This window comes from Hemicordylus capensis, chromosome 1, assembly GCF_027244095.1.
Source record: "Hemicordylus capensis ecotype Gifberg chromosome 1, rHemCap1.1.pri, whole genome shotgun sequence".
Lineage (NCBI taxonomy): Eukaryota > Metazoa > Chordata > Lepidosauria > Squamata > Cordylidae > Hemicordylus > Hemicordylus capensis.
The window spans coordinates 457,997,478-458,017,411 of record NC_069657.1 but is presented as its reverse complement, the minus strand read 5'-3'; the positions used below and the strand labels follow the sequence as shown (position 1 = coordinate 458,017,411).

Here is a 19,934-nt window from a genome sequence, read left to right as displayed (position 1 = left end):
GCAAGAGCCACTTCCAAGCAGCGTCTTCCTGGAGCAAAGAAAGCAACACCCCCAAGGGCCCATCCCCATGGACGGGGCAGGTCCGAAGGGGTGTCCAAGGGAGGGGGCAGGGCCTGGCCAGAGGACCCTCCCTGCCCCTGGCGTGGCCTACAAGGAGAGGGACCCAGCAGGTGCCCCCCCCCGCCCTGGCCTCCAAGCTCCCTCGAGCAGCTCTTCAGACCTAGAGGCGTCCTAGGCAAGCCTCGGCTGGGGCTCCACGGCCCCCCCTGCATCCTTCCCTGCGGACAGGAGCAGCAGCCCCGCTGGGGGCTCTGGGGCGCCCAGCACTTCTCCACCCCCCGCCCCCAGCAGCTCACCTCGGCCACCAGCTCGCCATTCTCAGCATGGACGCGGGCGATGGCCCCGATGTCCTTGCAGGCCCGGAAGACCTGGTAGAGCTCACTGTCCCGCAGCATGTACAGGTCCTTGTAGGTCATGAACATCTGGAAGGAGTTGACCCCCTTCTCCCGCACCAGGGTCTCCATCTCCGCTTTCACCTGAGGCGCAGGGAGAGCGGCCCCGAGTCATTCCTCAGGCACCCCACCCGGGCAGGCCAGCCCCCCCCCCCCGCCCAGGAGAGGGGCCGGCCCAGCTGGCCGCAGGCAGCCCCAGCTTGACCGCCTGGCAGGAGAAGGGAAGGCCCCATCCTCCTCCGCCTGAAACCGGGGGAGCAGCTGCTGGCCTGTGCAGGGAAGGCTGAGCTTGGGGCCCAGCTCTGGAGCAGGAACTGCTTGGGCTGCCCTGGGTGGAGGGGGGGAGAGGCGGGGTACAATCCTGCTCCTTCTCTTGGATCTCTCAGCGGCTTGCGATCCCATTGACCACGGTATCCTTTTGGACAGGCTGGCCAAGTTGGGTGTGGGGGGGGGCACTGCTTGGAGGTGGTTCCATTCCCACCTCGAGGCCCGTTCCCAAAAGGCGGTGCTGGGGGACGACTGCTCAGCCCCTTGGCAGTTACGCTGTGGGGTTCCGCAGGGCTCCGTTCTTCCCCCAGTGCTGCTTAACACCTACATGAAGCCCCTGGGAGAGGCCCTCAGGAGATCTGGGCTGAGGGGTCACCAGAAAGCGGATGGCGCTCAGCCGTCTCTCTCTTTCTCATCAGATGCGGGTGAAGCCGGTGACTGTCCTGAGTCGGTGCTTGGATCCAGTGATGGACTGGATGAGGGTGAATCAGCTGAGACTCAGTCCAGACAAGGCAGAAGTACTGCTGGCCGGTGGTCCCGCTGGCCGGGTGAACGATGTACAGCCTGCTCTAGACGGGGCTCCAGTGACGGCTCCTTGATCCATCGCGGTCGCTAGAGGCTCACGCAGCCTCCGTGGCTCAGAGCGCCTGGTATTGGCTTCGGCCGATAGGCCAACGGCGACCTTCCCTGGGCACCTCGGCCACAGTGACTCGCCTAGGTGACTCAGTTAGATTACTAACCCCTCGCTTAGATTACGGCAATGTGTTGTACTTGGGGCTGCCTTTGAAAAAGGTCCGGGAACTGAAGCTGGTACAAAATAGGGCGGCAAGATTATTAACTGGGACTGGACATCTTGAGCCTATGATGCCAGAGCACTGGCTCCCAGTCCATTTCCGGGCCCAATTCCAAGTGCTGGTTTTAACTTGTCCGGCCCTAAATGGCTTGGGACCGGGTTAGCTGAGAGAGCGCCTTGCCCCGTATGTCCCCACCTGGTCCTATGGATCGTCTTTGGAGGCCCTCCTCCGGGTGCCCCTGCCAAAGGAGGTGAGGCGGGTGGCTACCAGGGAGAGGGCCTTTTCGGTGGCTGCACCTCGTTTATGGAATAGCCTCCCCAGTGAGGTTCGCCTGGCTTCATCACGTTGTTCTTTTAGATGCCAAGTAAACACTTTTCTGTTCATTCAGGCCTTTTAAGTTTAAAATCTTATTTTAATTGATAATAAATAAGTTCTTTTGAATGGTTTTGTATTGTATTTTGTCTTCTCCTCCTACTCCGGCTGCCCTTTTGGTTTGTTATGATTTAATGTGTTGTATGTTTTTATCTCATGTTTTAATGTTGTGTTGTAAGCTGCCCAGAGAACAATTTGTTATGGGATAGCTAGCAAACAAACAAACAAACAAACAAACATTGCTAGCATTGGCCAGGAGACCAATGCCTTGGGCTGGACGCCCGCGGAGTATCTGAAATGCACCCAGCATTCTCCACTGAAGCCTCCTAGGGGAAGAAGTGGGGCCCAGACCCGAGGGTCTTTCCAGGGCCCTCCTACATGCCAGGAGCGCTCTGGCCGGCAGCATGACTCCTGGGCTTGACTCCCCGGGAAGCCCCCTGCTCTAGAGGCACCACTGCCCCCCCCCGCCCCCCCACCCGCTTGCAGCAGCTGACAGGCTGGACCTGCCCGGAGCTGGCTGGCCGGGAACCTCCTCCAGGCCTCACAGCAGGCATGGCTTGAAGAGCCTGGCCCTCCCTCCAGCCCCGCCTGCAGGATGGATGCCGCCAAGAGGGCCACGAGAGGGCCGGCCTCAGGGCAGATCAGGGGGCTCAAGCAACTAAGGGACAGAGGCAAGGGGCGGGGGAGAGATGCCCCCCCCCCCCGCCCACCTGCCACTTTCCATTCCCCGGCATTCAAATATTGCCGGAACATCTCACGCCTCCTGCCGTTTGGGGAGAAATGGGAGTACAACGAGGGAGGGGCTGCTGAACCGGCCTAAAAGTGATGGGGGGCTGCCAAAAATGGGGGGGGGGAGGCTTCACCACCTGAGTTGCTCTCCATCACATTACAAAATAGCCATTAAAAACGGCCTGTAAAAACTGGGCGGGGGGGGGGCTGAGAAGAAGTGGGTGGGCTGGGCCTGCGTGTTTCCCTCCTCCGGCTATGGGTCTCACCCCACGGCCATTTCTCCATTGCAACAGGGGGACTTGGAGTGGCGGCAAAAACTCCCAGGATGAGTGGTTTGGAGCAGAGAAAGTGGGGCATGTGGCAAGGTCATCGGGTTGCCAACATTTCATTGCCAGAATGAGGGACACAAGTTTGTGGGGGCTGGCTGGGGGGCTGGGAGGTGTATGCAGTGGTAATCAAGAGCCAGAGAACCACTGACGTCTATGCAACTGAATGATCTGCTATTGAATAAATGAGGGACAAATACTGTCCCTCTAGGGACCAACATTTCATCCCTGAAAGGAGGGACATCCTGCGTCATGAGCGGACAGTTGGCAACCCTAGGCAAGGAGGACCCCAACACATGCCCCTCCTTGGCTCTCCTCCACGCCCCCCCACGCCCCCTTGATGGTGCTTTCCATGCATGAGTGTGTGCATGCAATGTGCAGTTACCCCCCAGCAAAGAAGGCAGAGAGAAGCAAAGGCAGAAAAGGAGAGAGACCAAGAGAGGGAGGGGGAGGAAGTGGAGTCTGTGCAGGAGATGGGGCTGAGAGAGACTCCTGCCTGAAACCTTGGAGCAGCTGCTGCCAGTCTGTGTAGACAATACTGAGCTGGATAGACCAAGAGTCTGACTCAGTATATGGCAGCTTCCTATGTTCCTATGTCTAGGGGAAGGAGGTTCCAAAGAAAGGCAGCTTTGCAGGGTGGGCGGGATAAGCAGGGAGTGGGAGGCAGAAGAGGAGAAGCTGGCTTTGCAAAGAATGGCGCAAAAGGGAAGGGGGGGGATGCGGGGCCCGGAGAACCAGCCAGGGGTGCCCAGAGCTGCTGGACCAGCCACTGGCTCCCCCATGTGACTCCCAGCCCCGGGGGTAAGAGCCAGCAGCAGGGGTCCACCGCCTAGCCCCACTGCTGCCTCCCCAGGCCACCCCCGTGCCCACAGAATCCATGTGGTGCTGGCGGGGAGGGCCCCATGGCGGCCACCCCACCCCCCGCCAAGACCGGGCCCCTGCTTCTCGGGGCGGCCCCCCAGCCTTTCCCACAAGAGTCTCTGAGGGGTCCTGCCTGTGAACCTTCGCAGGGGGCCCTCGGAGAACCGCCAGGAATCCAGAGGGGAGCAGCGGCGGAGGGGGGCACCCCGTGTGAGCTGGGCCTTTTGAGCCACGTGTGCCCAGAGGGGGACCGTCTCCTGCTGCGAAGAGAGAGGCCAGAGCCGCCCAGAGCGGGGAGGCCGCTCAGGAGGGAGCAGGCGGAAGGAGCTGAGCTGCAAAGACCCAAACAGCAGGCTAAGGAGATCAGGGGGGCGGGAGGGAGGAGGAGGCATCTAATCCGGCCAGAAGGCCTCCAAACAAGCCCTGGGGGGTCTGACACGCAAGACGGGGAGGCAGAGGGAAGGGGGGCCGTGCCTGCCGGCAGGGGCAGCCCTGGGAGAAGGCAGCGCTCCAGCCCTCTCTCTCTTACCTTGGGGGCCCACCAGGTGATGCCCATGTGCAGGGCATAGTCACAGCACACCTTGGGGTCGGCCAGGCTGCGGCACCTCTCGTAGGCATCCAGCAGGGAGATGTCCTTGTCCGGGAGAACGTGCCCGATGACCATGGTGGTGCCCCCAACGAGGGCAGCCTGTGAAGGGAAAGCAGAACCCTTGAGGGGAGGGGGACCCCAAGGGGCCCGCAAGCCCCACCTCCCGAGGGCCTGAGGAGGAGAGGCAGGCACTCTGTACGTGCTCAAAGGGCTCTCTCCAGAGACAGGCCGTTCCACCTCAGAGCAATGCCAATTCCTGGGGTGGGTGACGGCAAATCCGTCAGAGGAAGACCCTCCAGATGCACCTGTGGCGGGTCAGCCAGAACGGGAAAGAGGCTGCTGGTCCTAAGCAAAGTCACTCGGGAAGGATTACAGGTGGATCTTGTTACTCGGGATCCCAACATCCATGGTTCCACGTATCCGAATGGGAAATTGCCAGCCGGCCTCCGTACATGTGCAGTTTTAAAAGGCTTAAACCCCACAGATCCGTGGCTCTTAGGTGGCCGGAAATGGCCTCTTAGGTCATTTCCAGCCTCCATTTTGCGGAGCAAAGCCATTTTGTGGCTCTCTTTTTTGGGGGTGGTGGTGGATCCCACCTGCCATTTTTCATGGGGAAGAAGCAGAATTTCAGCCAGGGCGGGGCGCTGCTGGACAGCTGGAGGCCGGCAGAGCATGGCACCGCACCTCCTTTCTTCAGTGTTTAGCCGTTTCTTACACCCCTGAGACCCTAAGCCTCCCAATTCTGATCGCCTCAGGCTTTGTTATCCGTGGTCCACCTGCATATGAAACCTGGGGGTCGGTTTGGGGGCAGCTCCCCCTCGCCCTGCCATGGGACTCGTGGAGAAGCTGGCGGTCCTTGGGGCCTGTTCTTTCCCTTTCCCCGCCCTGCTCTTCCCTCAAGCTGCGGTTCCCACAACCCCCTCCTGGCCTCTGTGGGCCACCAGGTGCCTGGGGGGCCTGATGCACCATTCGAGGATCCCTTTTGAAGAGGCAGAGCAGCGGGAGGGAAGGCAGGAGAGCAGCCGCCACCCAAGAGGGGACAGCCAAGAGCGGAGGACTCTTCAGTCCAGATGCAGGGGACTCGGGGGGGGGAGGAGGGGGGCAAGAGTGCATCGCCAGAAGGATCGGGGCAGATGCTCTGAGCCCGTCGTGTGGGCTCAGCAGGTGCACTTCGCTGCAAACAGCTGTGCTTTCAATCAGCACGGTCAATCTGCAGAACTCACGGCCACAGGAGAACAAGCAAGGGTGCTCCATGTCGTTGGTGTGATCAAGACGAAGCACACCTCTGGCTTTGACGGTGAGGAAGGTGTGGCTGCACCTCCGCCTGGCCGTCTCTGCTCATCTCAGAGCAACGGCCTGCTTAGGCTCTTCTCCAAGGTTCCCTCTGGCAGCGTCCACGGAGCACCGCTTGGGATGTCCAAGGCTGCCTCAGCCAGCATCTCCTTTCCTCCCCGACACCCAGTCCCAGGAAGCCTCCCTGGGGGTGACATCTAGGCAAGCCCTCCTTGCCTTCATTTCCCATCCCAGCAGCACAGAAGCCACTTGGGATTTCTTGGGGGCCAGGGTGTGAGGAGAGCTGGTCTTCCGATAAGGGGAGGGTAAGTGTGCCATCAGCATGAATTGTCTGTCCCCTTTCCTAAGCAAGGTACACCCTGGTTTGCATTTAAATAGATTACATGCATGCGCACTGGAAGATGTCCCCGCTAGGGGATAGGGCCCCAGCTCAGTGGAAGAGCCCCTGCCTGCTTGCATGCAGAAGGTTCCCAATCCCCTCCCTGGTGGCATCTCCAAGATGGGGCTCAGAGAGACTCCTGCCTGTAAACTTGGAGAAGCTGCTGCCAGTCTGTGTAGACAATACTGAGCTACATGGACCAATGGTCTGCTTCAGTAAATGGAAGTTTCCTATGTTCCTATTGTTGAAGATGGAGTTCCAGTGCATCAGCCTTTTGCACCGACTATCCTAATGACCACTAGTGGAAGCACTGGGAGCAGAGGTAGCTTAGTGAGGGTCTCCCGACCTGTCCCTGCTTGCCTCTGCTCTAGGACCCCGGCTTTGACTCCTCAGGTACTTCCTGTAGAGAGTCAGTCCTCTTCCTTTCCTCTTTGGGAGAAGATGGAAACCTCCCTCCCTCCCTCCTGTAACCTTTAGGTAGAGATATGGGAAGGGCATAATTAAAATTGGGGCCACAAGATGTACTCAACTAAGTGGTTGCACTAGTTATTTAAAAATATTTGGATTAACAAAAAAGATGCCTCCAATTAACTTGAGAGTAAATTAAAACAGAGAAGGCAGCATCCAGCTGAGTCAGTTGTGACTAAGTTCCAAGAGAACCAAGCCTCCTTAGTGGGACTTCAGTTGAACACTTTGAACTTCAGAAGAGGAAACTTCTCTAAAATGAGGAGTTTGGTGAAAAGAAAACTGAAAGGGAAAATCAGGAGCGTCACTTCGCTCCAGAATGCATGGAGTTTACATAAAACCACAACACTAGAAGCCCAGTCAGAATGTATACCCCAAAGGATGAAAGGTACCACCAAACATGGCTAACAAGTCAAGTAAGCTATAAAGGGGGAGGAGAATTCCTTCAGAAATCAGGTCTACCCAAATGAAGAGAACAAAAAGGAACACAAATGCTGGCAAAAGAAATGCAAGGAGACAATAAAGGGAGGTGAAAAGAGAGTTTGAGGCACATTTAGCTAAAAGCATCAAGGGAAAAAACAAAAACTTCATTATATACACCAGAAGCAGGAATCCTGCCAGGGAGGCAGTTGGACCATTAAGAGGGAGTGAAAGTGATTATTAAGGAGGATATGGAGATTGCAGAGAAGCTAAATGAGTTCTTTGCATCTGTCTTCATGGCAGAGGATACTGAGCATATACCTGTGCCTGAACTGAGCTTCCCAGGGACATAGGCTAAATAACAGAGTCAAATAGAGGTGGCAAGAGATGACGTTCTAAACTGTCTGGGAAAATTAAAAATTAACAAATCACCAGGGCCAGATGGCATCCCCCCAAGAGTGCTTAAAGAATTCAAATATGAAATTGCCAACCTCCTTGCAAAAATATATAACTTATCCCTACAATCAGGCTCCATATCGGAGGACTGGAAAGTAGCCAATGTAATACCAATTTTCAAAAAGGGATCCAGGGCGATCAGGGAAACTACATGCCAGTTAGCTTAACATCTATGCCAGGCAAATTGATGGAAAGCATGCTCAAGGATGAAAGTGTTCAGCATATAGAACAACAGGCCTTGCAGAAGGAGAACCAGCATGGCTTCTGCAAAGGAACTGCCCAGGGCCTTTTTTTGAATGGGGCAGTATATAAATGTGCTAGCTAGCTAAATAAAGGGAAATCTTGCCTCACCAACCTTTTAGAGTCCTTTGAAAATGTCAACAGGTGTGTGGATAAAGGTGATCCAGTTGACATAGTATACTTGGACTTTGAAAACACTTTCGACAAAGTCGTTCATCAAAGACTTTTGAGAAAACTTGTGGTGGACACTTCACTGTCAGCTCAGTGTGTGGCAGCAATAAAAATGACCAATTCCATGCTTGAAATTATCAGGAAGGGGTTTGAAAATATTTTTTATTATTAGTTTTCTATACCACTGTTCATTAAAACAATCTCAAGGAGGTAATATTATAATGCCCTTATACAAAACTATGGTGCGGTCACATTTGGAGTAGTGCATGCAGTTCTGGTCACCATAGCTGAAGAAGAATGCTTTTGTAGGACTGGAGAAGCTGCCGAAGAGGGCCACCCAGAGGACCAGGGGCCTGGAGCACCTTCCTTACGAGGCAGGGCTACAACACCTGGGGCTTGTTAGTTTAGAGAAAGTATGACTGCGGGGAGACATGATAAAGGTCTATAAAATCATGCACTGAGTGGAGAAAGTTGATACAGATAATTTTTTCTCCCTTTCACATCACACTAGAACCAGAGAGTCACCTCATGAAACTGATTGACAAAAAGTACTTTTTCACACCATGTATAATCCACTTGTGGCATTCTCTGCCACCAGATATAGTGACAGGCACCAGCCTGGATGGCTTTAAGAGGTAAATTCATGGAGGAGAGGACTGTCCGGGGCTACTAGTCTAGCTCCAGCAAGATTGAGTCATTATTATATAAATAATAAAGAAAATGCCAGTTGCAGGGGAGCAGCAGCAGTAGAACGGGTGTGCCCAGAGGTGCATGCAGAAACACCCCCCACCTCCCCAGGGGTTCCAGCAACCAAGTGCTCAGGTTAAGAGAAGCCACTTCAAGCTCAGCAGCACCTCTTAAGAAACAGGCCACTGGACTTGCCGGGGGGGGGCCATGGGAGAGGGCTGCAGTCGTAGCCCCAGGCATGGGGGGCCAGTGTGGGAAACAGGATGCTGGACGAAGTATGTTCCAAGGGATCCTGCCCAATGTTTTAAATTCTTGTGTTTGCATCATCACAGAGCAGGCGAGTGCCTCTGCTCAGGCAAGTCCTTCTGGGACAGGAACACACAGGCTCCCCACTCTTGTGTCCGCAAGCATCCAAAGCAGCAGAACAATAAATTCATTAAAACAATTGCAGAAGGCCTCTTTGAAAAAGCAGGTAATTGTTTTTATTAGTATTATTAAAACGATGCCCTGGCCTACAGAAGCAGCGAGCAGACAAACAGGCAAGGGAGGGGCTCAACCGCAAGCCGGGAGCACCCAAGGCAGCCTGGGGGCCCACAGCAGGGGTTGCGGGACTACAACTCCCATCACCCCCAGGCACAATGGTCTTGGGCTGTGGGATGATGGGCGTTGTAAAGCAACCACCTCTGGGGACCGCCTGGCCGACAGGACAGCAGCAGGGAAGGGGCCCTCCGGTCCTGCCCCAGCTCAGGCGGACGAGCTGCTCCTGCGTGGGACCAAGAGGGAGGCGCCCCCTTCCCCCCTGAGGCCTAGACGCCCCCGCTTGGCACCTGACAAAAGGTGTCACGCTACGGAGGAGGGAGGGAGGCCCAGCTTTTGGCAGGAGGGGCCTGCCTGGCTCTGAAGGGCCCTGCTGCGGGTGTTGCTGGGGTGGGTGGGTGGGTGGCCCCCCCCCGTGCTCACGCCGCGGCTCCCTGGGGTGTTCCCAGAGCAGAGGCCTCGGGCAGGCAAGCGGCCCCTGCCTGCTCGTGCCGGGGGAAGTCCGTGTCCTCAGCCGACACGCGCTGCCCCCCCGCTAATCCCCAAAGCCGCTTTGCAGAGTAGGCCGCGGAGAAGCCAGCTGGCCGGCCTGCGTCTCCCCGGCAGCCCTGCAGGATGGCACAAGAGCCACGCTGCCCGTGGCAGGGCCCCAGAAGGGGACGGGCTTCATCCCTGGGGTGGCACCGCTGCGGCTCCCTCGGCGGCAGACGGGGGAAGCAGCGCCTTGTGGGAGGCGGCGAGAGAGGCTTGCCCACGGCCTGCTTTCAGGCAGGACTCGGCCCCAGAAGCAGCTTCGTTTCCAGAGCTGGACCCTGGCAAACGGGAACTGCACACGTGCAGAGTGCTACAGCGAACTGCCACGGCCCCTGCCCCCCGCCCGCCCCGGGGCTCCAGCAGCTGAGCGTTCAGGCTAAGAGGAGCCGCTTCAAGTGCAGCACCTCTTGGGAGGGGGGCCTCGCAACAGGCTGGGAAACGGGACATCTCAGCAGCTGGCGGGCTGGGAGCGACTGCGGAGGGATCCTGGCCGTGAGGAGACTCCGGCCTGCCCCTGGGGACTGTGGCCGCCGTCGCCACGACCTCCCTCACCTTGGGGGGCCTGCATGCCCAGCCCAGGGCAGAGGAGAGCAGGGGGCCCTTTGGGGAGCAAGTCACAGCAGCCGGGGCGGCGGGCGGCTTGCAGAACGGGGCGCAGCCTCCCTCCACACAAAGCTGGTCCCCTGTGAGGCACGACGGAGGGGGCCCCGGAGCCTTCAGCCTCCTGCCGGCGACGCACATGCCCGGCCAAGCCAAGCTGCTTCCGCTCCGCCCGGGGCGTGTGGTCTGCAGCCAGGCTCTTTCAGCACCCACCGCTGGACAGCTCCGGCCAACACCGCCAAGGCTGGCTTGCAGCAAGGGCTGCCTGCTGGGCGGCCCAGAGCCAGGCACGGCCCCCTCTCGTGCTGCCGGATCCACACTGCCTGCTCAGAGCAGGAGCCCCCAGCCCCGGAGCCCCACTGACAGGTGGAGGCTGGCCTGGGGACTGCTGATGCCAAGCCAGTAGGGCTGTGTGGAGGAGCAGCAGCGTGGGGGACCGCCTCCCCCCCAACAGCTGACTCCTTCCCTTCACATCCCCTCCCGCACGTGGCAGCCACAGCTGCCACTTGCTTGGTTCCAAGTCCCCTCCCTGGCAGCAGCATCTCCAAGGGAGGGCTGAGAGAGATTCCTGCCTGCAGCCTTGGAAAAGCTGCTGCCAGTCTGTGAAGAGCATACTGAGTTAGATAGACCGAGGGTCTGACTCAGTATATGGCAGCTTCCTAGGTTCCTATAACGGCTCCCATTTTGGAGCTGGGGGTAAAAGTAGCTTCTTGTTGCATTAAAACAATAAAAACAAACAAATGCAAAAAGTGGCAAAAATAAAAACCCAAATAACCACAGCCTAAAAACCTGAAACGCCTATCCAGTTCCTAAAAAAGGGAAGAGAGGCCCAGGCCACACAGCAGCAGTCAGAGGCTGCTGGCAGCCCAAGAGAATGACTCTGGACACTGGAGAACTGGAGAAGGGGCAGCAGAGGGCAACCCAGATGATCAGGGGCCTGGAGCACCTTACTTGTGAGGCAAGGCTACAACACCTGGGGCTATTTAGTTTAGGAAAAAGGCAACTGCGGGGAGACATGATTGAGGTGTATAAAATCATGCATGGAGTGGAGAAAGTGGAGAGAGATAAATTCTTCTCCCTCTCCCATAACCCTAGAACCAGGGGTCATCCCATGAAATGGATTGCCAGGAAATTTAGGACCAACCAACGGAAGTACTTTTTCACACAACGCAGAATCCACTTGTGGAATTCTCTGCCACCAGATGTGGTGACAGCCAACAACCTGGATGGCTTTAAGAGGGGTTTGGATCACTTCATGGAGGAGAGGTCTATAGTCGGAGGGCTACAGGCCACCTCCAGCCTCAGAGGTAGGATGCCTCTGAGTACCAGTTGCAGGGGAGTAACAGCAGGGCATGCCCCCCTCCCCTCCTGCCTGTGGGCTTCCCAGGGCCAACTGGTGGAACACTGTGAAGCAGGATGCTGGACTAGGCAGGCCTCCTTGGGCCTGATCCAGCAGGGCCTTTCCTACGTCCTTATGCCTTCGACTGAGTCAGACCCTTGGTCCATACGGTCTACTCCGAGAGGAACCTTTCTCGGTCCCTCCTTAAAGGGATGGGGTCTGGGCCCTCCCACGGAGCTAGAGCGGTGCCTCTCTCTTTCTGGCATGACCATTCATGGGGCCTGAGCAGCAGGCAACCCTCATCCCTGCAGAGAGACCTTTGCAGCTGGGGATTCCTTTCTGCACAAGCTTCCAACTGTGGGTGAGATGCAGGTGACACACTTAATTATTTGTAGACAGAATGAATTTTTTTGGTGCCAAGTGTCCGGGGGAAACTTTGTTTTCTTTTAAGAACCATCCTCCTGTGCCAGCCCCCAAGAAGAACCAGGCCTCGCTCCCATTGGGAAAACCTCCTGAGGGGCTGCTTCCACCCTATAGAAGTGCCACGGCCAGCCAGAGGCCAGCCCCAGCCCCCTTTCCCATGCACTGTGCCCTGCACAAAGCTGCTGCCCGAGAAACAGGCCAGCAGCTGCCGAGACAGAAGGGGCTGGGGCCGAGCAGCCCCAAGATGCCACCCTCCCCAGGCAAGGAAAGGGGAGCTCACCAACAGGGCATGCAGCACCCCCTCAGCACAGCCCCAGCCCCAAGATATGGGCCACATCCCCAACAAACCCCCACCTCTATGAATCAGGGGCACAATACCACCACTTATGTTTTATGGGGCATTTTAGAAGATAAACATGTTTATTGTGGCTTGAGATTCCCTAGAAGTCTCTCTTGCCCAGCACAGGACATGAAGAGTGCGTGAGAGACAGACTTGCAGGCAGGACGGGGAATCCACTTCATGCCATGAGATCGCAACTGCCAAGGAATCCTGGAGAGCCCCTGCCAAGGGGAAGAGGACCATCTTGAGCTAAACCCCGACGGAGAGGGCCCAACGGCCGTCTCACACTGCAGAAGCAGCTTCACATTTTCCTGCGGGATGTTCAACGAGGGCACTGAAAATTCGCCACCCGCATTTCTGCCGCCAGCCCCCCCCCACTACAAGGAGCAGGACTGTTCAGCCCATTGGAGGCCAGCACACAGACACCCCCTCAGCCCAGCCCAGCCCAGCCAGGCACCAGCCCCAGACGCCCGGACCCCCATGCTGGCTTACAAGCCCCACCCTCAAGGCCTTCTGCTTCGGGAGAAAGGGCTTCCAGGCCAACACAGTCGGGGAGCCCGAGGTGTGTGCACCGACTCCCTCTTGCCGAGCCTGACCTGGACACGGGCTCCTGGAGGCTCCGTGGCGGGGGCGGCGGCAGCATCAGCCCCTCTCACAAGGCCACGCTGCTGTCACTCGCCCGGTGAAGATGCGGCCCAGGCCCACACGGGGACAGAGGTGTCACCCCAAGGCTGGGCTCCCAGTGGGTCAGGGCCTCGGCTCCGCGGTCCACGCTGCTGCCATTCCTCTTCCGAGGCTGCGCTGACCATCCAAGGGGAGCCTCAGGCGCCGGTGGAGGCTGCAGCAGCCCCTCAAGGGGGCCTGGGGTGGGAGCCCAGAGAACGAGGGGGGCCGCTACCCTCCTCCAAGGCCAGCCTCCTTCGCGGCTCACTTCTGGCCGGCAGCCAGCCTGGCTCTCTGGCGGCCGGTTGGGGCTTGTCAGGCACCTGCTCGGAGCGGCCAAGGGCTTGTGGGAGATGCCAGCAGCAGGTCCCTCCGGGTGCCTCAGCTGGCAGAAGCCGCCCGCTCCCTCCACTGCCTGCACAGCGCACACTGAAGTGGCCGGGGCCCCCTGCAAGGGAGCCTCTTGCTAAGCTCCCCTTGTTGCCGCGACCAAAATCCAGACTGCAGGCTCCTCAGGGCAGAGACTGTGTACAGGAGGCCTGCTCAGCTCCAGCCCTCCTGCAGTTGCTGGCTAACAACTTCCACAATCCCTGGCTAGTGGCCACCATGGCTGGGGACTATGGGAGCTGTAGTCCAAAAACGGCTGGGGGGCTGGAGTTGAGCAGGCCTGGTGTGCTGCAGAACTAGCCTGTCGTCCCGTCCCCCCGCGCCCCCACCCAGTGGGTCAGGTTCAATATCTGGACACAGCTTCCTGGCTTGGATCCTTCCTACCTCTTTCTCCACCACCCTACAACGATCCCTTCCCAGTGCAGAATTGGTGTCAAGCCGTGTGGAACATCCCACCGGCTGTTTGGGTGCAGCAGTTCAAGCTCCCTCTGCAGAAAGAAACAGACTCCGTTTCCAGCGAGCAGCCGAGGTGTGCAGGGCTGAGCGGCAATCCCAAGCCTTGGCAGTGCCCCCCCACAGGCCCCCGCCGCCTAGAGCACAAGATCCAGGCTCCGGCTGTGACTTCCTCTCCAGCAGTGCTGGGGCCAGAGAGCAACGGCGCCCCCCTCAGGAAGGGCTCCAGGCGCCACCTTGGCAAAGCCTCCTGGGAGAGCAAGCCCGGGGGGGGGGCGCGAACCTTCTCAGCCAGCCCAGGCCCCTGCACGCCCCCCAGCAGAGCCGCCCTGCCCTGGCTGGAAGAAGCCAGCGGAGGAGAGGAGCCTTCCAGAGGGCACAGGGCAGCTCGGCAGGAGTCCAGCCAGCGTCTCTGTTGGCTGGTGGGGGCACACGCCGAGATCCCCGCCCCAGGAGCTAGCCGGGGCAGCAGCCCGCAGCTCTCTCTGCCCAGAAAGGGTGTCCTCCTGCCACTCTCCCCGGGCTGATGCTTGTGCAACGTGCCTCTCCAGGCACCCCAGACAAAGCCCCTCGTCCCAGCCCTGTCTGCCCCCACGAGGCAGAGGTGCATGGATGCCGGCCCCGAGAGTTCCCAGCAAGTGCTGGGAAAGAGCTCCCAAGAAAGGCCCACCTGCCTCACCTTCTGGGCGGACAGTCTGGATGGAAGCCGAAGCGACCTGGGAGCTGGCTGATGCGCAACTCACTGCTGACGGACCAGACCTTTGCGGGGGGGGGGGCAGCCACGCAGGCCCCTGGCCGGGCTGCTCCCCCTGGGATGCCCAACTTCTAGCCTGCAGCTCTTGCTTTGGTTGCCTCCCACCTCAGCCCCGGGGAGTCCATCACCCACGTCCGCATCTTCCAGACAGGAGGCGGAGGCAGCCCTGCGCAACCCCGACTCCCAGCTGGACGCCCTCTGGGGCCCTCCCCACTCCTCGCAGGCAGGCGACACAGACGGAGCGCACACTCCTCCTCTTCCAGGGGGGTGGAGGCCACCTTGCGGGCATCGCAGCTGCCAGGGGCTGCGGACAACTCTCCCTTCACCCCACCGGGGCTCTCCCGGGGGAAGCCGCTTCCCAAGAGTGCCCGAGGCCTGCAGGAGCTGCCTCACAACTGCCCTCCACAGCGGAGCGCAGGGCCCCCGCGAGCCAACTGGGGGCCAAGCGGGAGCCACTGGAACATCTCCCTGCTGAGTCCGGCCGTGATCCGCTGCAAGGCCAGCGCACCTGCACGGGTGGCTGCGGCACACACGGCGGCCTGCTCCACTCCGCGGCGGCCAGTCTCAGCTGACCAGGGAAGGCCAGAGACCCGACTGCTCCTGAGCCGGCAAGCTGGGGGTTTGCTCATTCGGAGCCGGCGGCCCAACAGCCACATTCCGCCCTTCGCCACCCGCACACTCACAGTTGTGCTGTCTGTGTGGAGGCAGCAGCAGCAGGCAGAGGGCCGCTTTGGGGCACAGGCTCCTCCAAGGCTTTCCACACTTCCGCCGACAGGCAGGAGTTGCCCCCTCCGGCTCCAGGAGGGAAGGCCGCAACGGGGCCAGGGGTCCGCCCCCCCCCCCGCCCCGCCATTCCCAAGCAACTCCTTCCAACAAGTGGCGCTCTCTGCCTGTGGGAACACCACATGGGCGTGCGCAGGCAAGGGGAGGAAGCCGAGATCCTCATTCTGCAATGAACAGGAGTCTGTACAGGTTGGCTGCCTGGGCCTCGTTGATTCAGCCTCTGGATTTAGGCTCCCCAGAGAATCCGGTTCTTTTGGCCAGATCAGGGGGGCGGGGAAGCCACAGAGACAGGGCTGGGGGGCGGAGCGGAGACTGCCAAACGAGGCTCAGGGGCAGGACAGGTTTCATAGGGCCCACCTGTAAGGTTTTTTTGGGGGGAGGTGTTGGGGCCTCTGACGTACCCCAATAAACTGCTCTGTCCCACTTCTGAGCATCATTTAGAAACCTTGCCCCCTTGTTCCGTTCATCATCCTGGAGACTGTGGCATGTCACGTCCCCAGAGGCGCTCTGAGGTATCCCACGCCATGGGGGGGGGGCAGGGCAGAGGAGAAGGGGAGACGCAGCCTGGATTGCTCACTGCTGCTGAAGCAGCTTTTGGGGTCGGGGTGGGTGCGGGAGGCAAGGCGCTCTTCTGGCACCGGGGCAGTCCTGGCTGGCCGGAGGGAGGCTCTGAGGCTAACCTGCGGGTGATGCTCCATGGCCTCTATGCAAACTCATTTCCGTGGGTTGCGTCCAGATCTCGCAAGGCCTCAGAAGAGAACAAGCAACGCCCTGAATGGGGAGACGGATTCGGAGTGTGCAGCTGCACAGGAAACGCCAAACCCTGAGGCTGGGCGGGGGGCACAGAAGCCCGCTCCTCTTGGCAGCCCAATCGCTCCCCGACTACCAGGGCCCACCCTTTTGTTCCGGCTGGCTTTTGCTGGGCACAGGCAGGAGGGAGCAGCAAGTGGCATCTGAACGGAGGGGGGCCCTGAGGAGAGGCACGGGGGCCTCCAGCCCACCCCAGCCTGCGACGTGAAGGGGGAACCTGTGTGTGTGTGTGTGTGTGTGTGTGTGTGTGTGTGTGTGCATGCAGGGCACCATCACCCCAGTACCTGGCACCCTGGGCCACTGAAGACGAGGACCGGCTTCCTCCTGCTTCCTCTCCCAGGGCAGGAGCCCGGCCAGCGCCAGCTGCCTCCTGCTCCATCCATGCTGCTCCCAGGAAGGGGGCTTGGGCCAGAGCCCGGCCCAACAGCCACACTGCTCCGGGGGCCGATGCGAGAGCTGTCGGGTCGTCCAGCCCCAGGCATGGCCACGGAGTGCCCAGGAACCAGACGGGCCCCCCCCACAGGCTCTTCTCAGCAGCCCCGCAGAGGGGGACCGCTCCAGACCCACCACCCAGCAGCAGGGCCCCCGCCGGGCAGGCCACTGGCCCCAGGCTCAGGTCCCAGCAGCAGAGGCAGCCGAGCGGGGCAGGATTCTGCCCAAGCGCCTCCATGGAGAACTGCTGCCAGCCAGTTGGAGGGGCAAGACGGGGCCCGTCACCGGCAGAGTGGTGGCCCCGGCAGAGAGTTCCACAGGCGAGTTCAGATGCTGCCACCCAGCATCCCCGGGGTGAAGGCTGCCGCTCTGTCAGCAGCCCAGAGGCCTGCATTTCTGCCCACAGCTACCCCATCAGCAGAGGGCAATGGGGTGCTAGTGGGCATCACGGGAAGTCCCCAGACACTGCCCTGTCCTGCATATCCAGGGCTCTGCAAAACTCACAAAGCTGGAACAGCTGAACTACACAAAGAGAGGAGAGCCAAAATCCAACCCAGAGGAAGTGGACCCCACCCCCCGTCCCCCCCACAACACCACTCTCCCCCACTCCTAGGGGGAAGCCCCCCGATCCACAAGGCCTTGAGGGCTGGCCACAGATTCCTTGCCCAACCAAACACAGCTCAAGCGTCTCCCCCAACAGCCAATTCATTGGGGCCTCCGCCTCCTCCTCTCTAGGCAGGCTGCTCCACACATGGGGAGGCAGCCACTGGGCACGCCCCCCCCAGCTCCCCCCTCCCCCCACTGCAGGAGGAAGAAAGCGGGGTACCTTGGTGCCATGGTAGAAGTCATCCACGCAGGTGGCGTTCATGAAGGTCTGGTGGAAGTGGGTGCTGGTGTCGATGCCCCCTGGGATCACCAGCTTGCCGGTGGCATCGATGACCTTGGCCCCGCCGGGGATCATGAGCTCGCGGCCCACCTGCTGGATGAGGCCGTTCTCGATGTAGACGTCGGCCTCCAGCGTGCAGTCGTCATTCACCACCTTCCCCCCCTTGATGAGGATCCGCATCGTGGCTGCGTTGGCAAGCATGGCTCTGGGGGAGAGGAGAGGGCAGCCTGCTGTCAGAGCAGCCCTGCAGGGCCACCCCCACCCCACACGGCAGCCCCAGAGCTCCGACTGCACGCAGAAGGGCCATCCAGGGCCTCTGGCGTCTCCCCAAGAGACATTCTCCCCCCTCCCCGCCCAGCTATTGCGTGGATCCAGCCACCCCTTTTCCAGACAGGAGCACCGGTCCCATCCAGACACATCTTGAGCCACGCCGGAGGAGGAACTTGAACTGGGAAGGGTCTAAACCCCCAAGTACAGAGAATGGGGTGGCTTGCTTCTCTCTCTCCTGTCCGAGAGCTGCACTGCCTGAAGGCTAGCCATTCATCAGGTAGAGCTACGCAGCTCTACCTGAAGAATGGCCAGTCTGCAGGCAGTGTGGGTTGGGGGAGAGAGGCACCAACCCAAGCTGCCAGGAAGCAGAGGCAGCCGTGCCTCCTTTGCCCCCCCCCCGCCCCCGGCTTCAACACACAGCAAGCGATGATTAGCCATTCAGCAAGTGTCCAAATGCAACCCAACTGCAGCCAATGCGATGACCAGACTGAATTAGCAGGCAGAGCTGGCCTCTCCATGCTGCCCTTGCGGGAAAGAGAGCACCACCTCCTCTTCTCAGTGGGTCACCCGCAACCCCCAACCTGCCCCATGATCTGTGCTACTAGACTAGTCCACTGTCTGCGATATTAGCTACCACCGTTCTTTTAAGTCCGTGGTTTTGGGAAAGCTGGTTTTCAAGCCTGCCCACTGGCTGCCCAGCACAGGCGCTCTTCTTCTTCTTCTTCTGGAGCTGCCTGGGACAGCACTCAGGCCCAGCTCTGCTCGTCCCGCCCGTCAATCCTCCAAGAGGCTCTTTAAACCCACCCGAAATGCACCCTTGGCCAGAACAGCCTGTGGTGGTACAAGATCACGCCTCCAAGAGCCGGGAAGAACCCCCCCCCCGAGCCAAACCAAAACCTGACAAACACCCCACCCACCTCCTCTAAAGCAGGATGGGGTAATTAGACCCCAAATTCTCCTGAAATTAAGTCACAGCTCTCCTGCAGCTCAAAGCTGGCCCTCTTGTCCCTGGGGAAACAGCAATTTCCTTCTGCCAGAAGCCAAAAGCTCCTCATCCTCGGTCTCTGGAAGAGGGAGGTGAGAGGCGGGGGGGGGGCTCAGCAAGACAGAAGAACCCCCAAGCTGGACTAGTCCCTCCACTGCTGTGGAGAAGCAGCCAACCGGCACTGGCGTCCCCACGGTCACTCTGCAGGCTCCACTAGGGACTGTTTCACGGGAGAGGTGCAGAGAACCTGGGACTGGGTGGGGCGGCCCCAAGGAAGGCTCTGCCCTAGGCGGGGGTTAGCAGAGATCCTCCCCAGACTCCCTCCCTTTTGTACTTTGGAGCCTGCTGCAGAAAGTCTTAACCACCAACAGTGGCCTGCAGGATGGAGGGAGCTTCATGATGATGCCAAGAAGACACCTCCTGAAAAGGAGGAAGACGGCGGCACCCCTTGAAGCACCAGGGCTGGGATGCAAAAAACGAAGCTGTCCTGGGCCCGGCGGGGCCTGTGCAGAGGCTCCAAGTGTGGGCAGGAGGCCATGAGCGGAGCCCGATGGGCCACTTCTTGCCGCGCTTCGCCCCTTTCTCCTCTGGGACCCCCTGCCCATGCCAGCCCCCAACCATCAAGTCCCTCGGCCTCTGCAAACACCCCCCCTTCCTCTGGGCAGCTGAGAGCAGGCTGGGGCGTGGGGGGGGGGCAGAGTACACGAGCACAGCTGAGAGGTGTCCCCATCCCACCTCCCGGCTTCTCCTTCCTCTGCCCTGGAAGAGGCCTCCCCTGGGTGCAGAGACCACCCGCTCAATCCCTCCTCCAGCAGCAGGACTCCCCCCTTTGCCCTGCAGCCGGAACAGTCAAGGGCAGACCCGGCAGCTGCGGCTGGGGGACTCCCAGACAGCCCCCAGCCCCCATTGTGCAGGAGGCAGGAGGGGCGGGGGAGACGACGACGACGACAAAGCAGCAGCAGCAGCCGCCCCCGCCTTCCCACAAGAGAGGAGACCACAAAGCCTCCAGGAGAGGGGAAGCCGCGTGTGCAGGATTGCCAGAGGGCTGCGGGAGGGGGAGGCGGCGGCCTCAGCAGGCCTGCGGACCCGATCCCGGCAGAACTACGGAGGAGGAGGAGGAGGAGTTCCCTGGGAGAGGAAGCGCGGCCAGCAGAGCCCCCACAGGGCGGCCCCAGCCCTTTCACGCCATGACTGCCCACCACTCCGGAGAGAGTCCGAGAAGACCTAACTCCGCTTG

The 19,934-nt window shown here is 59.9% G+C and overlaps 1 protein-coding gene across 4 annotated transcripts in view; it reads right to left on the bottom strand.

The window, feature by feature from the left end:
* Positions 1-19,934, bottom strand: part of DPYSL5 (dihydropyrimidinase like 5) — a 45,560-nt gene that overhangs the window by 9,474 nt on the left and 16,152 nt on the right. For 3 of the 4 annotated variants that reach the window (XM_053250598.1, XM_053250583.1, XM_053250590.1), the window contains exons 2-4: positions 17,383-17,647; positions 4,331-4,489; positions 357-536 (exon numbers count right to left, since the gene is read on the bottom strand). In XM_053250598.1, coding sequence (XP_053106573.1) covers positions 357-536; positions 4,331-4,489; positions 17,383-17,643 — 600 coding nt within the window. In that variant the 5' untranslated portion in view covers positions 17,644-17,647. Of the gene's footprint in view, positions 1-356; positions 537-4,330; positions 4,490-17,382; positions 17,648-18,629; positions 18,747-19,934 lie in introns of those variants that run through there. The other variant, XM_053250597.1, reaches the window with a different exon arrangement.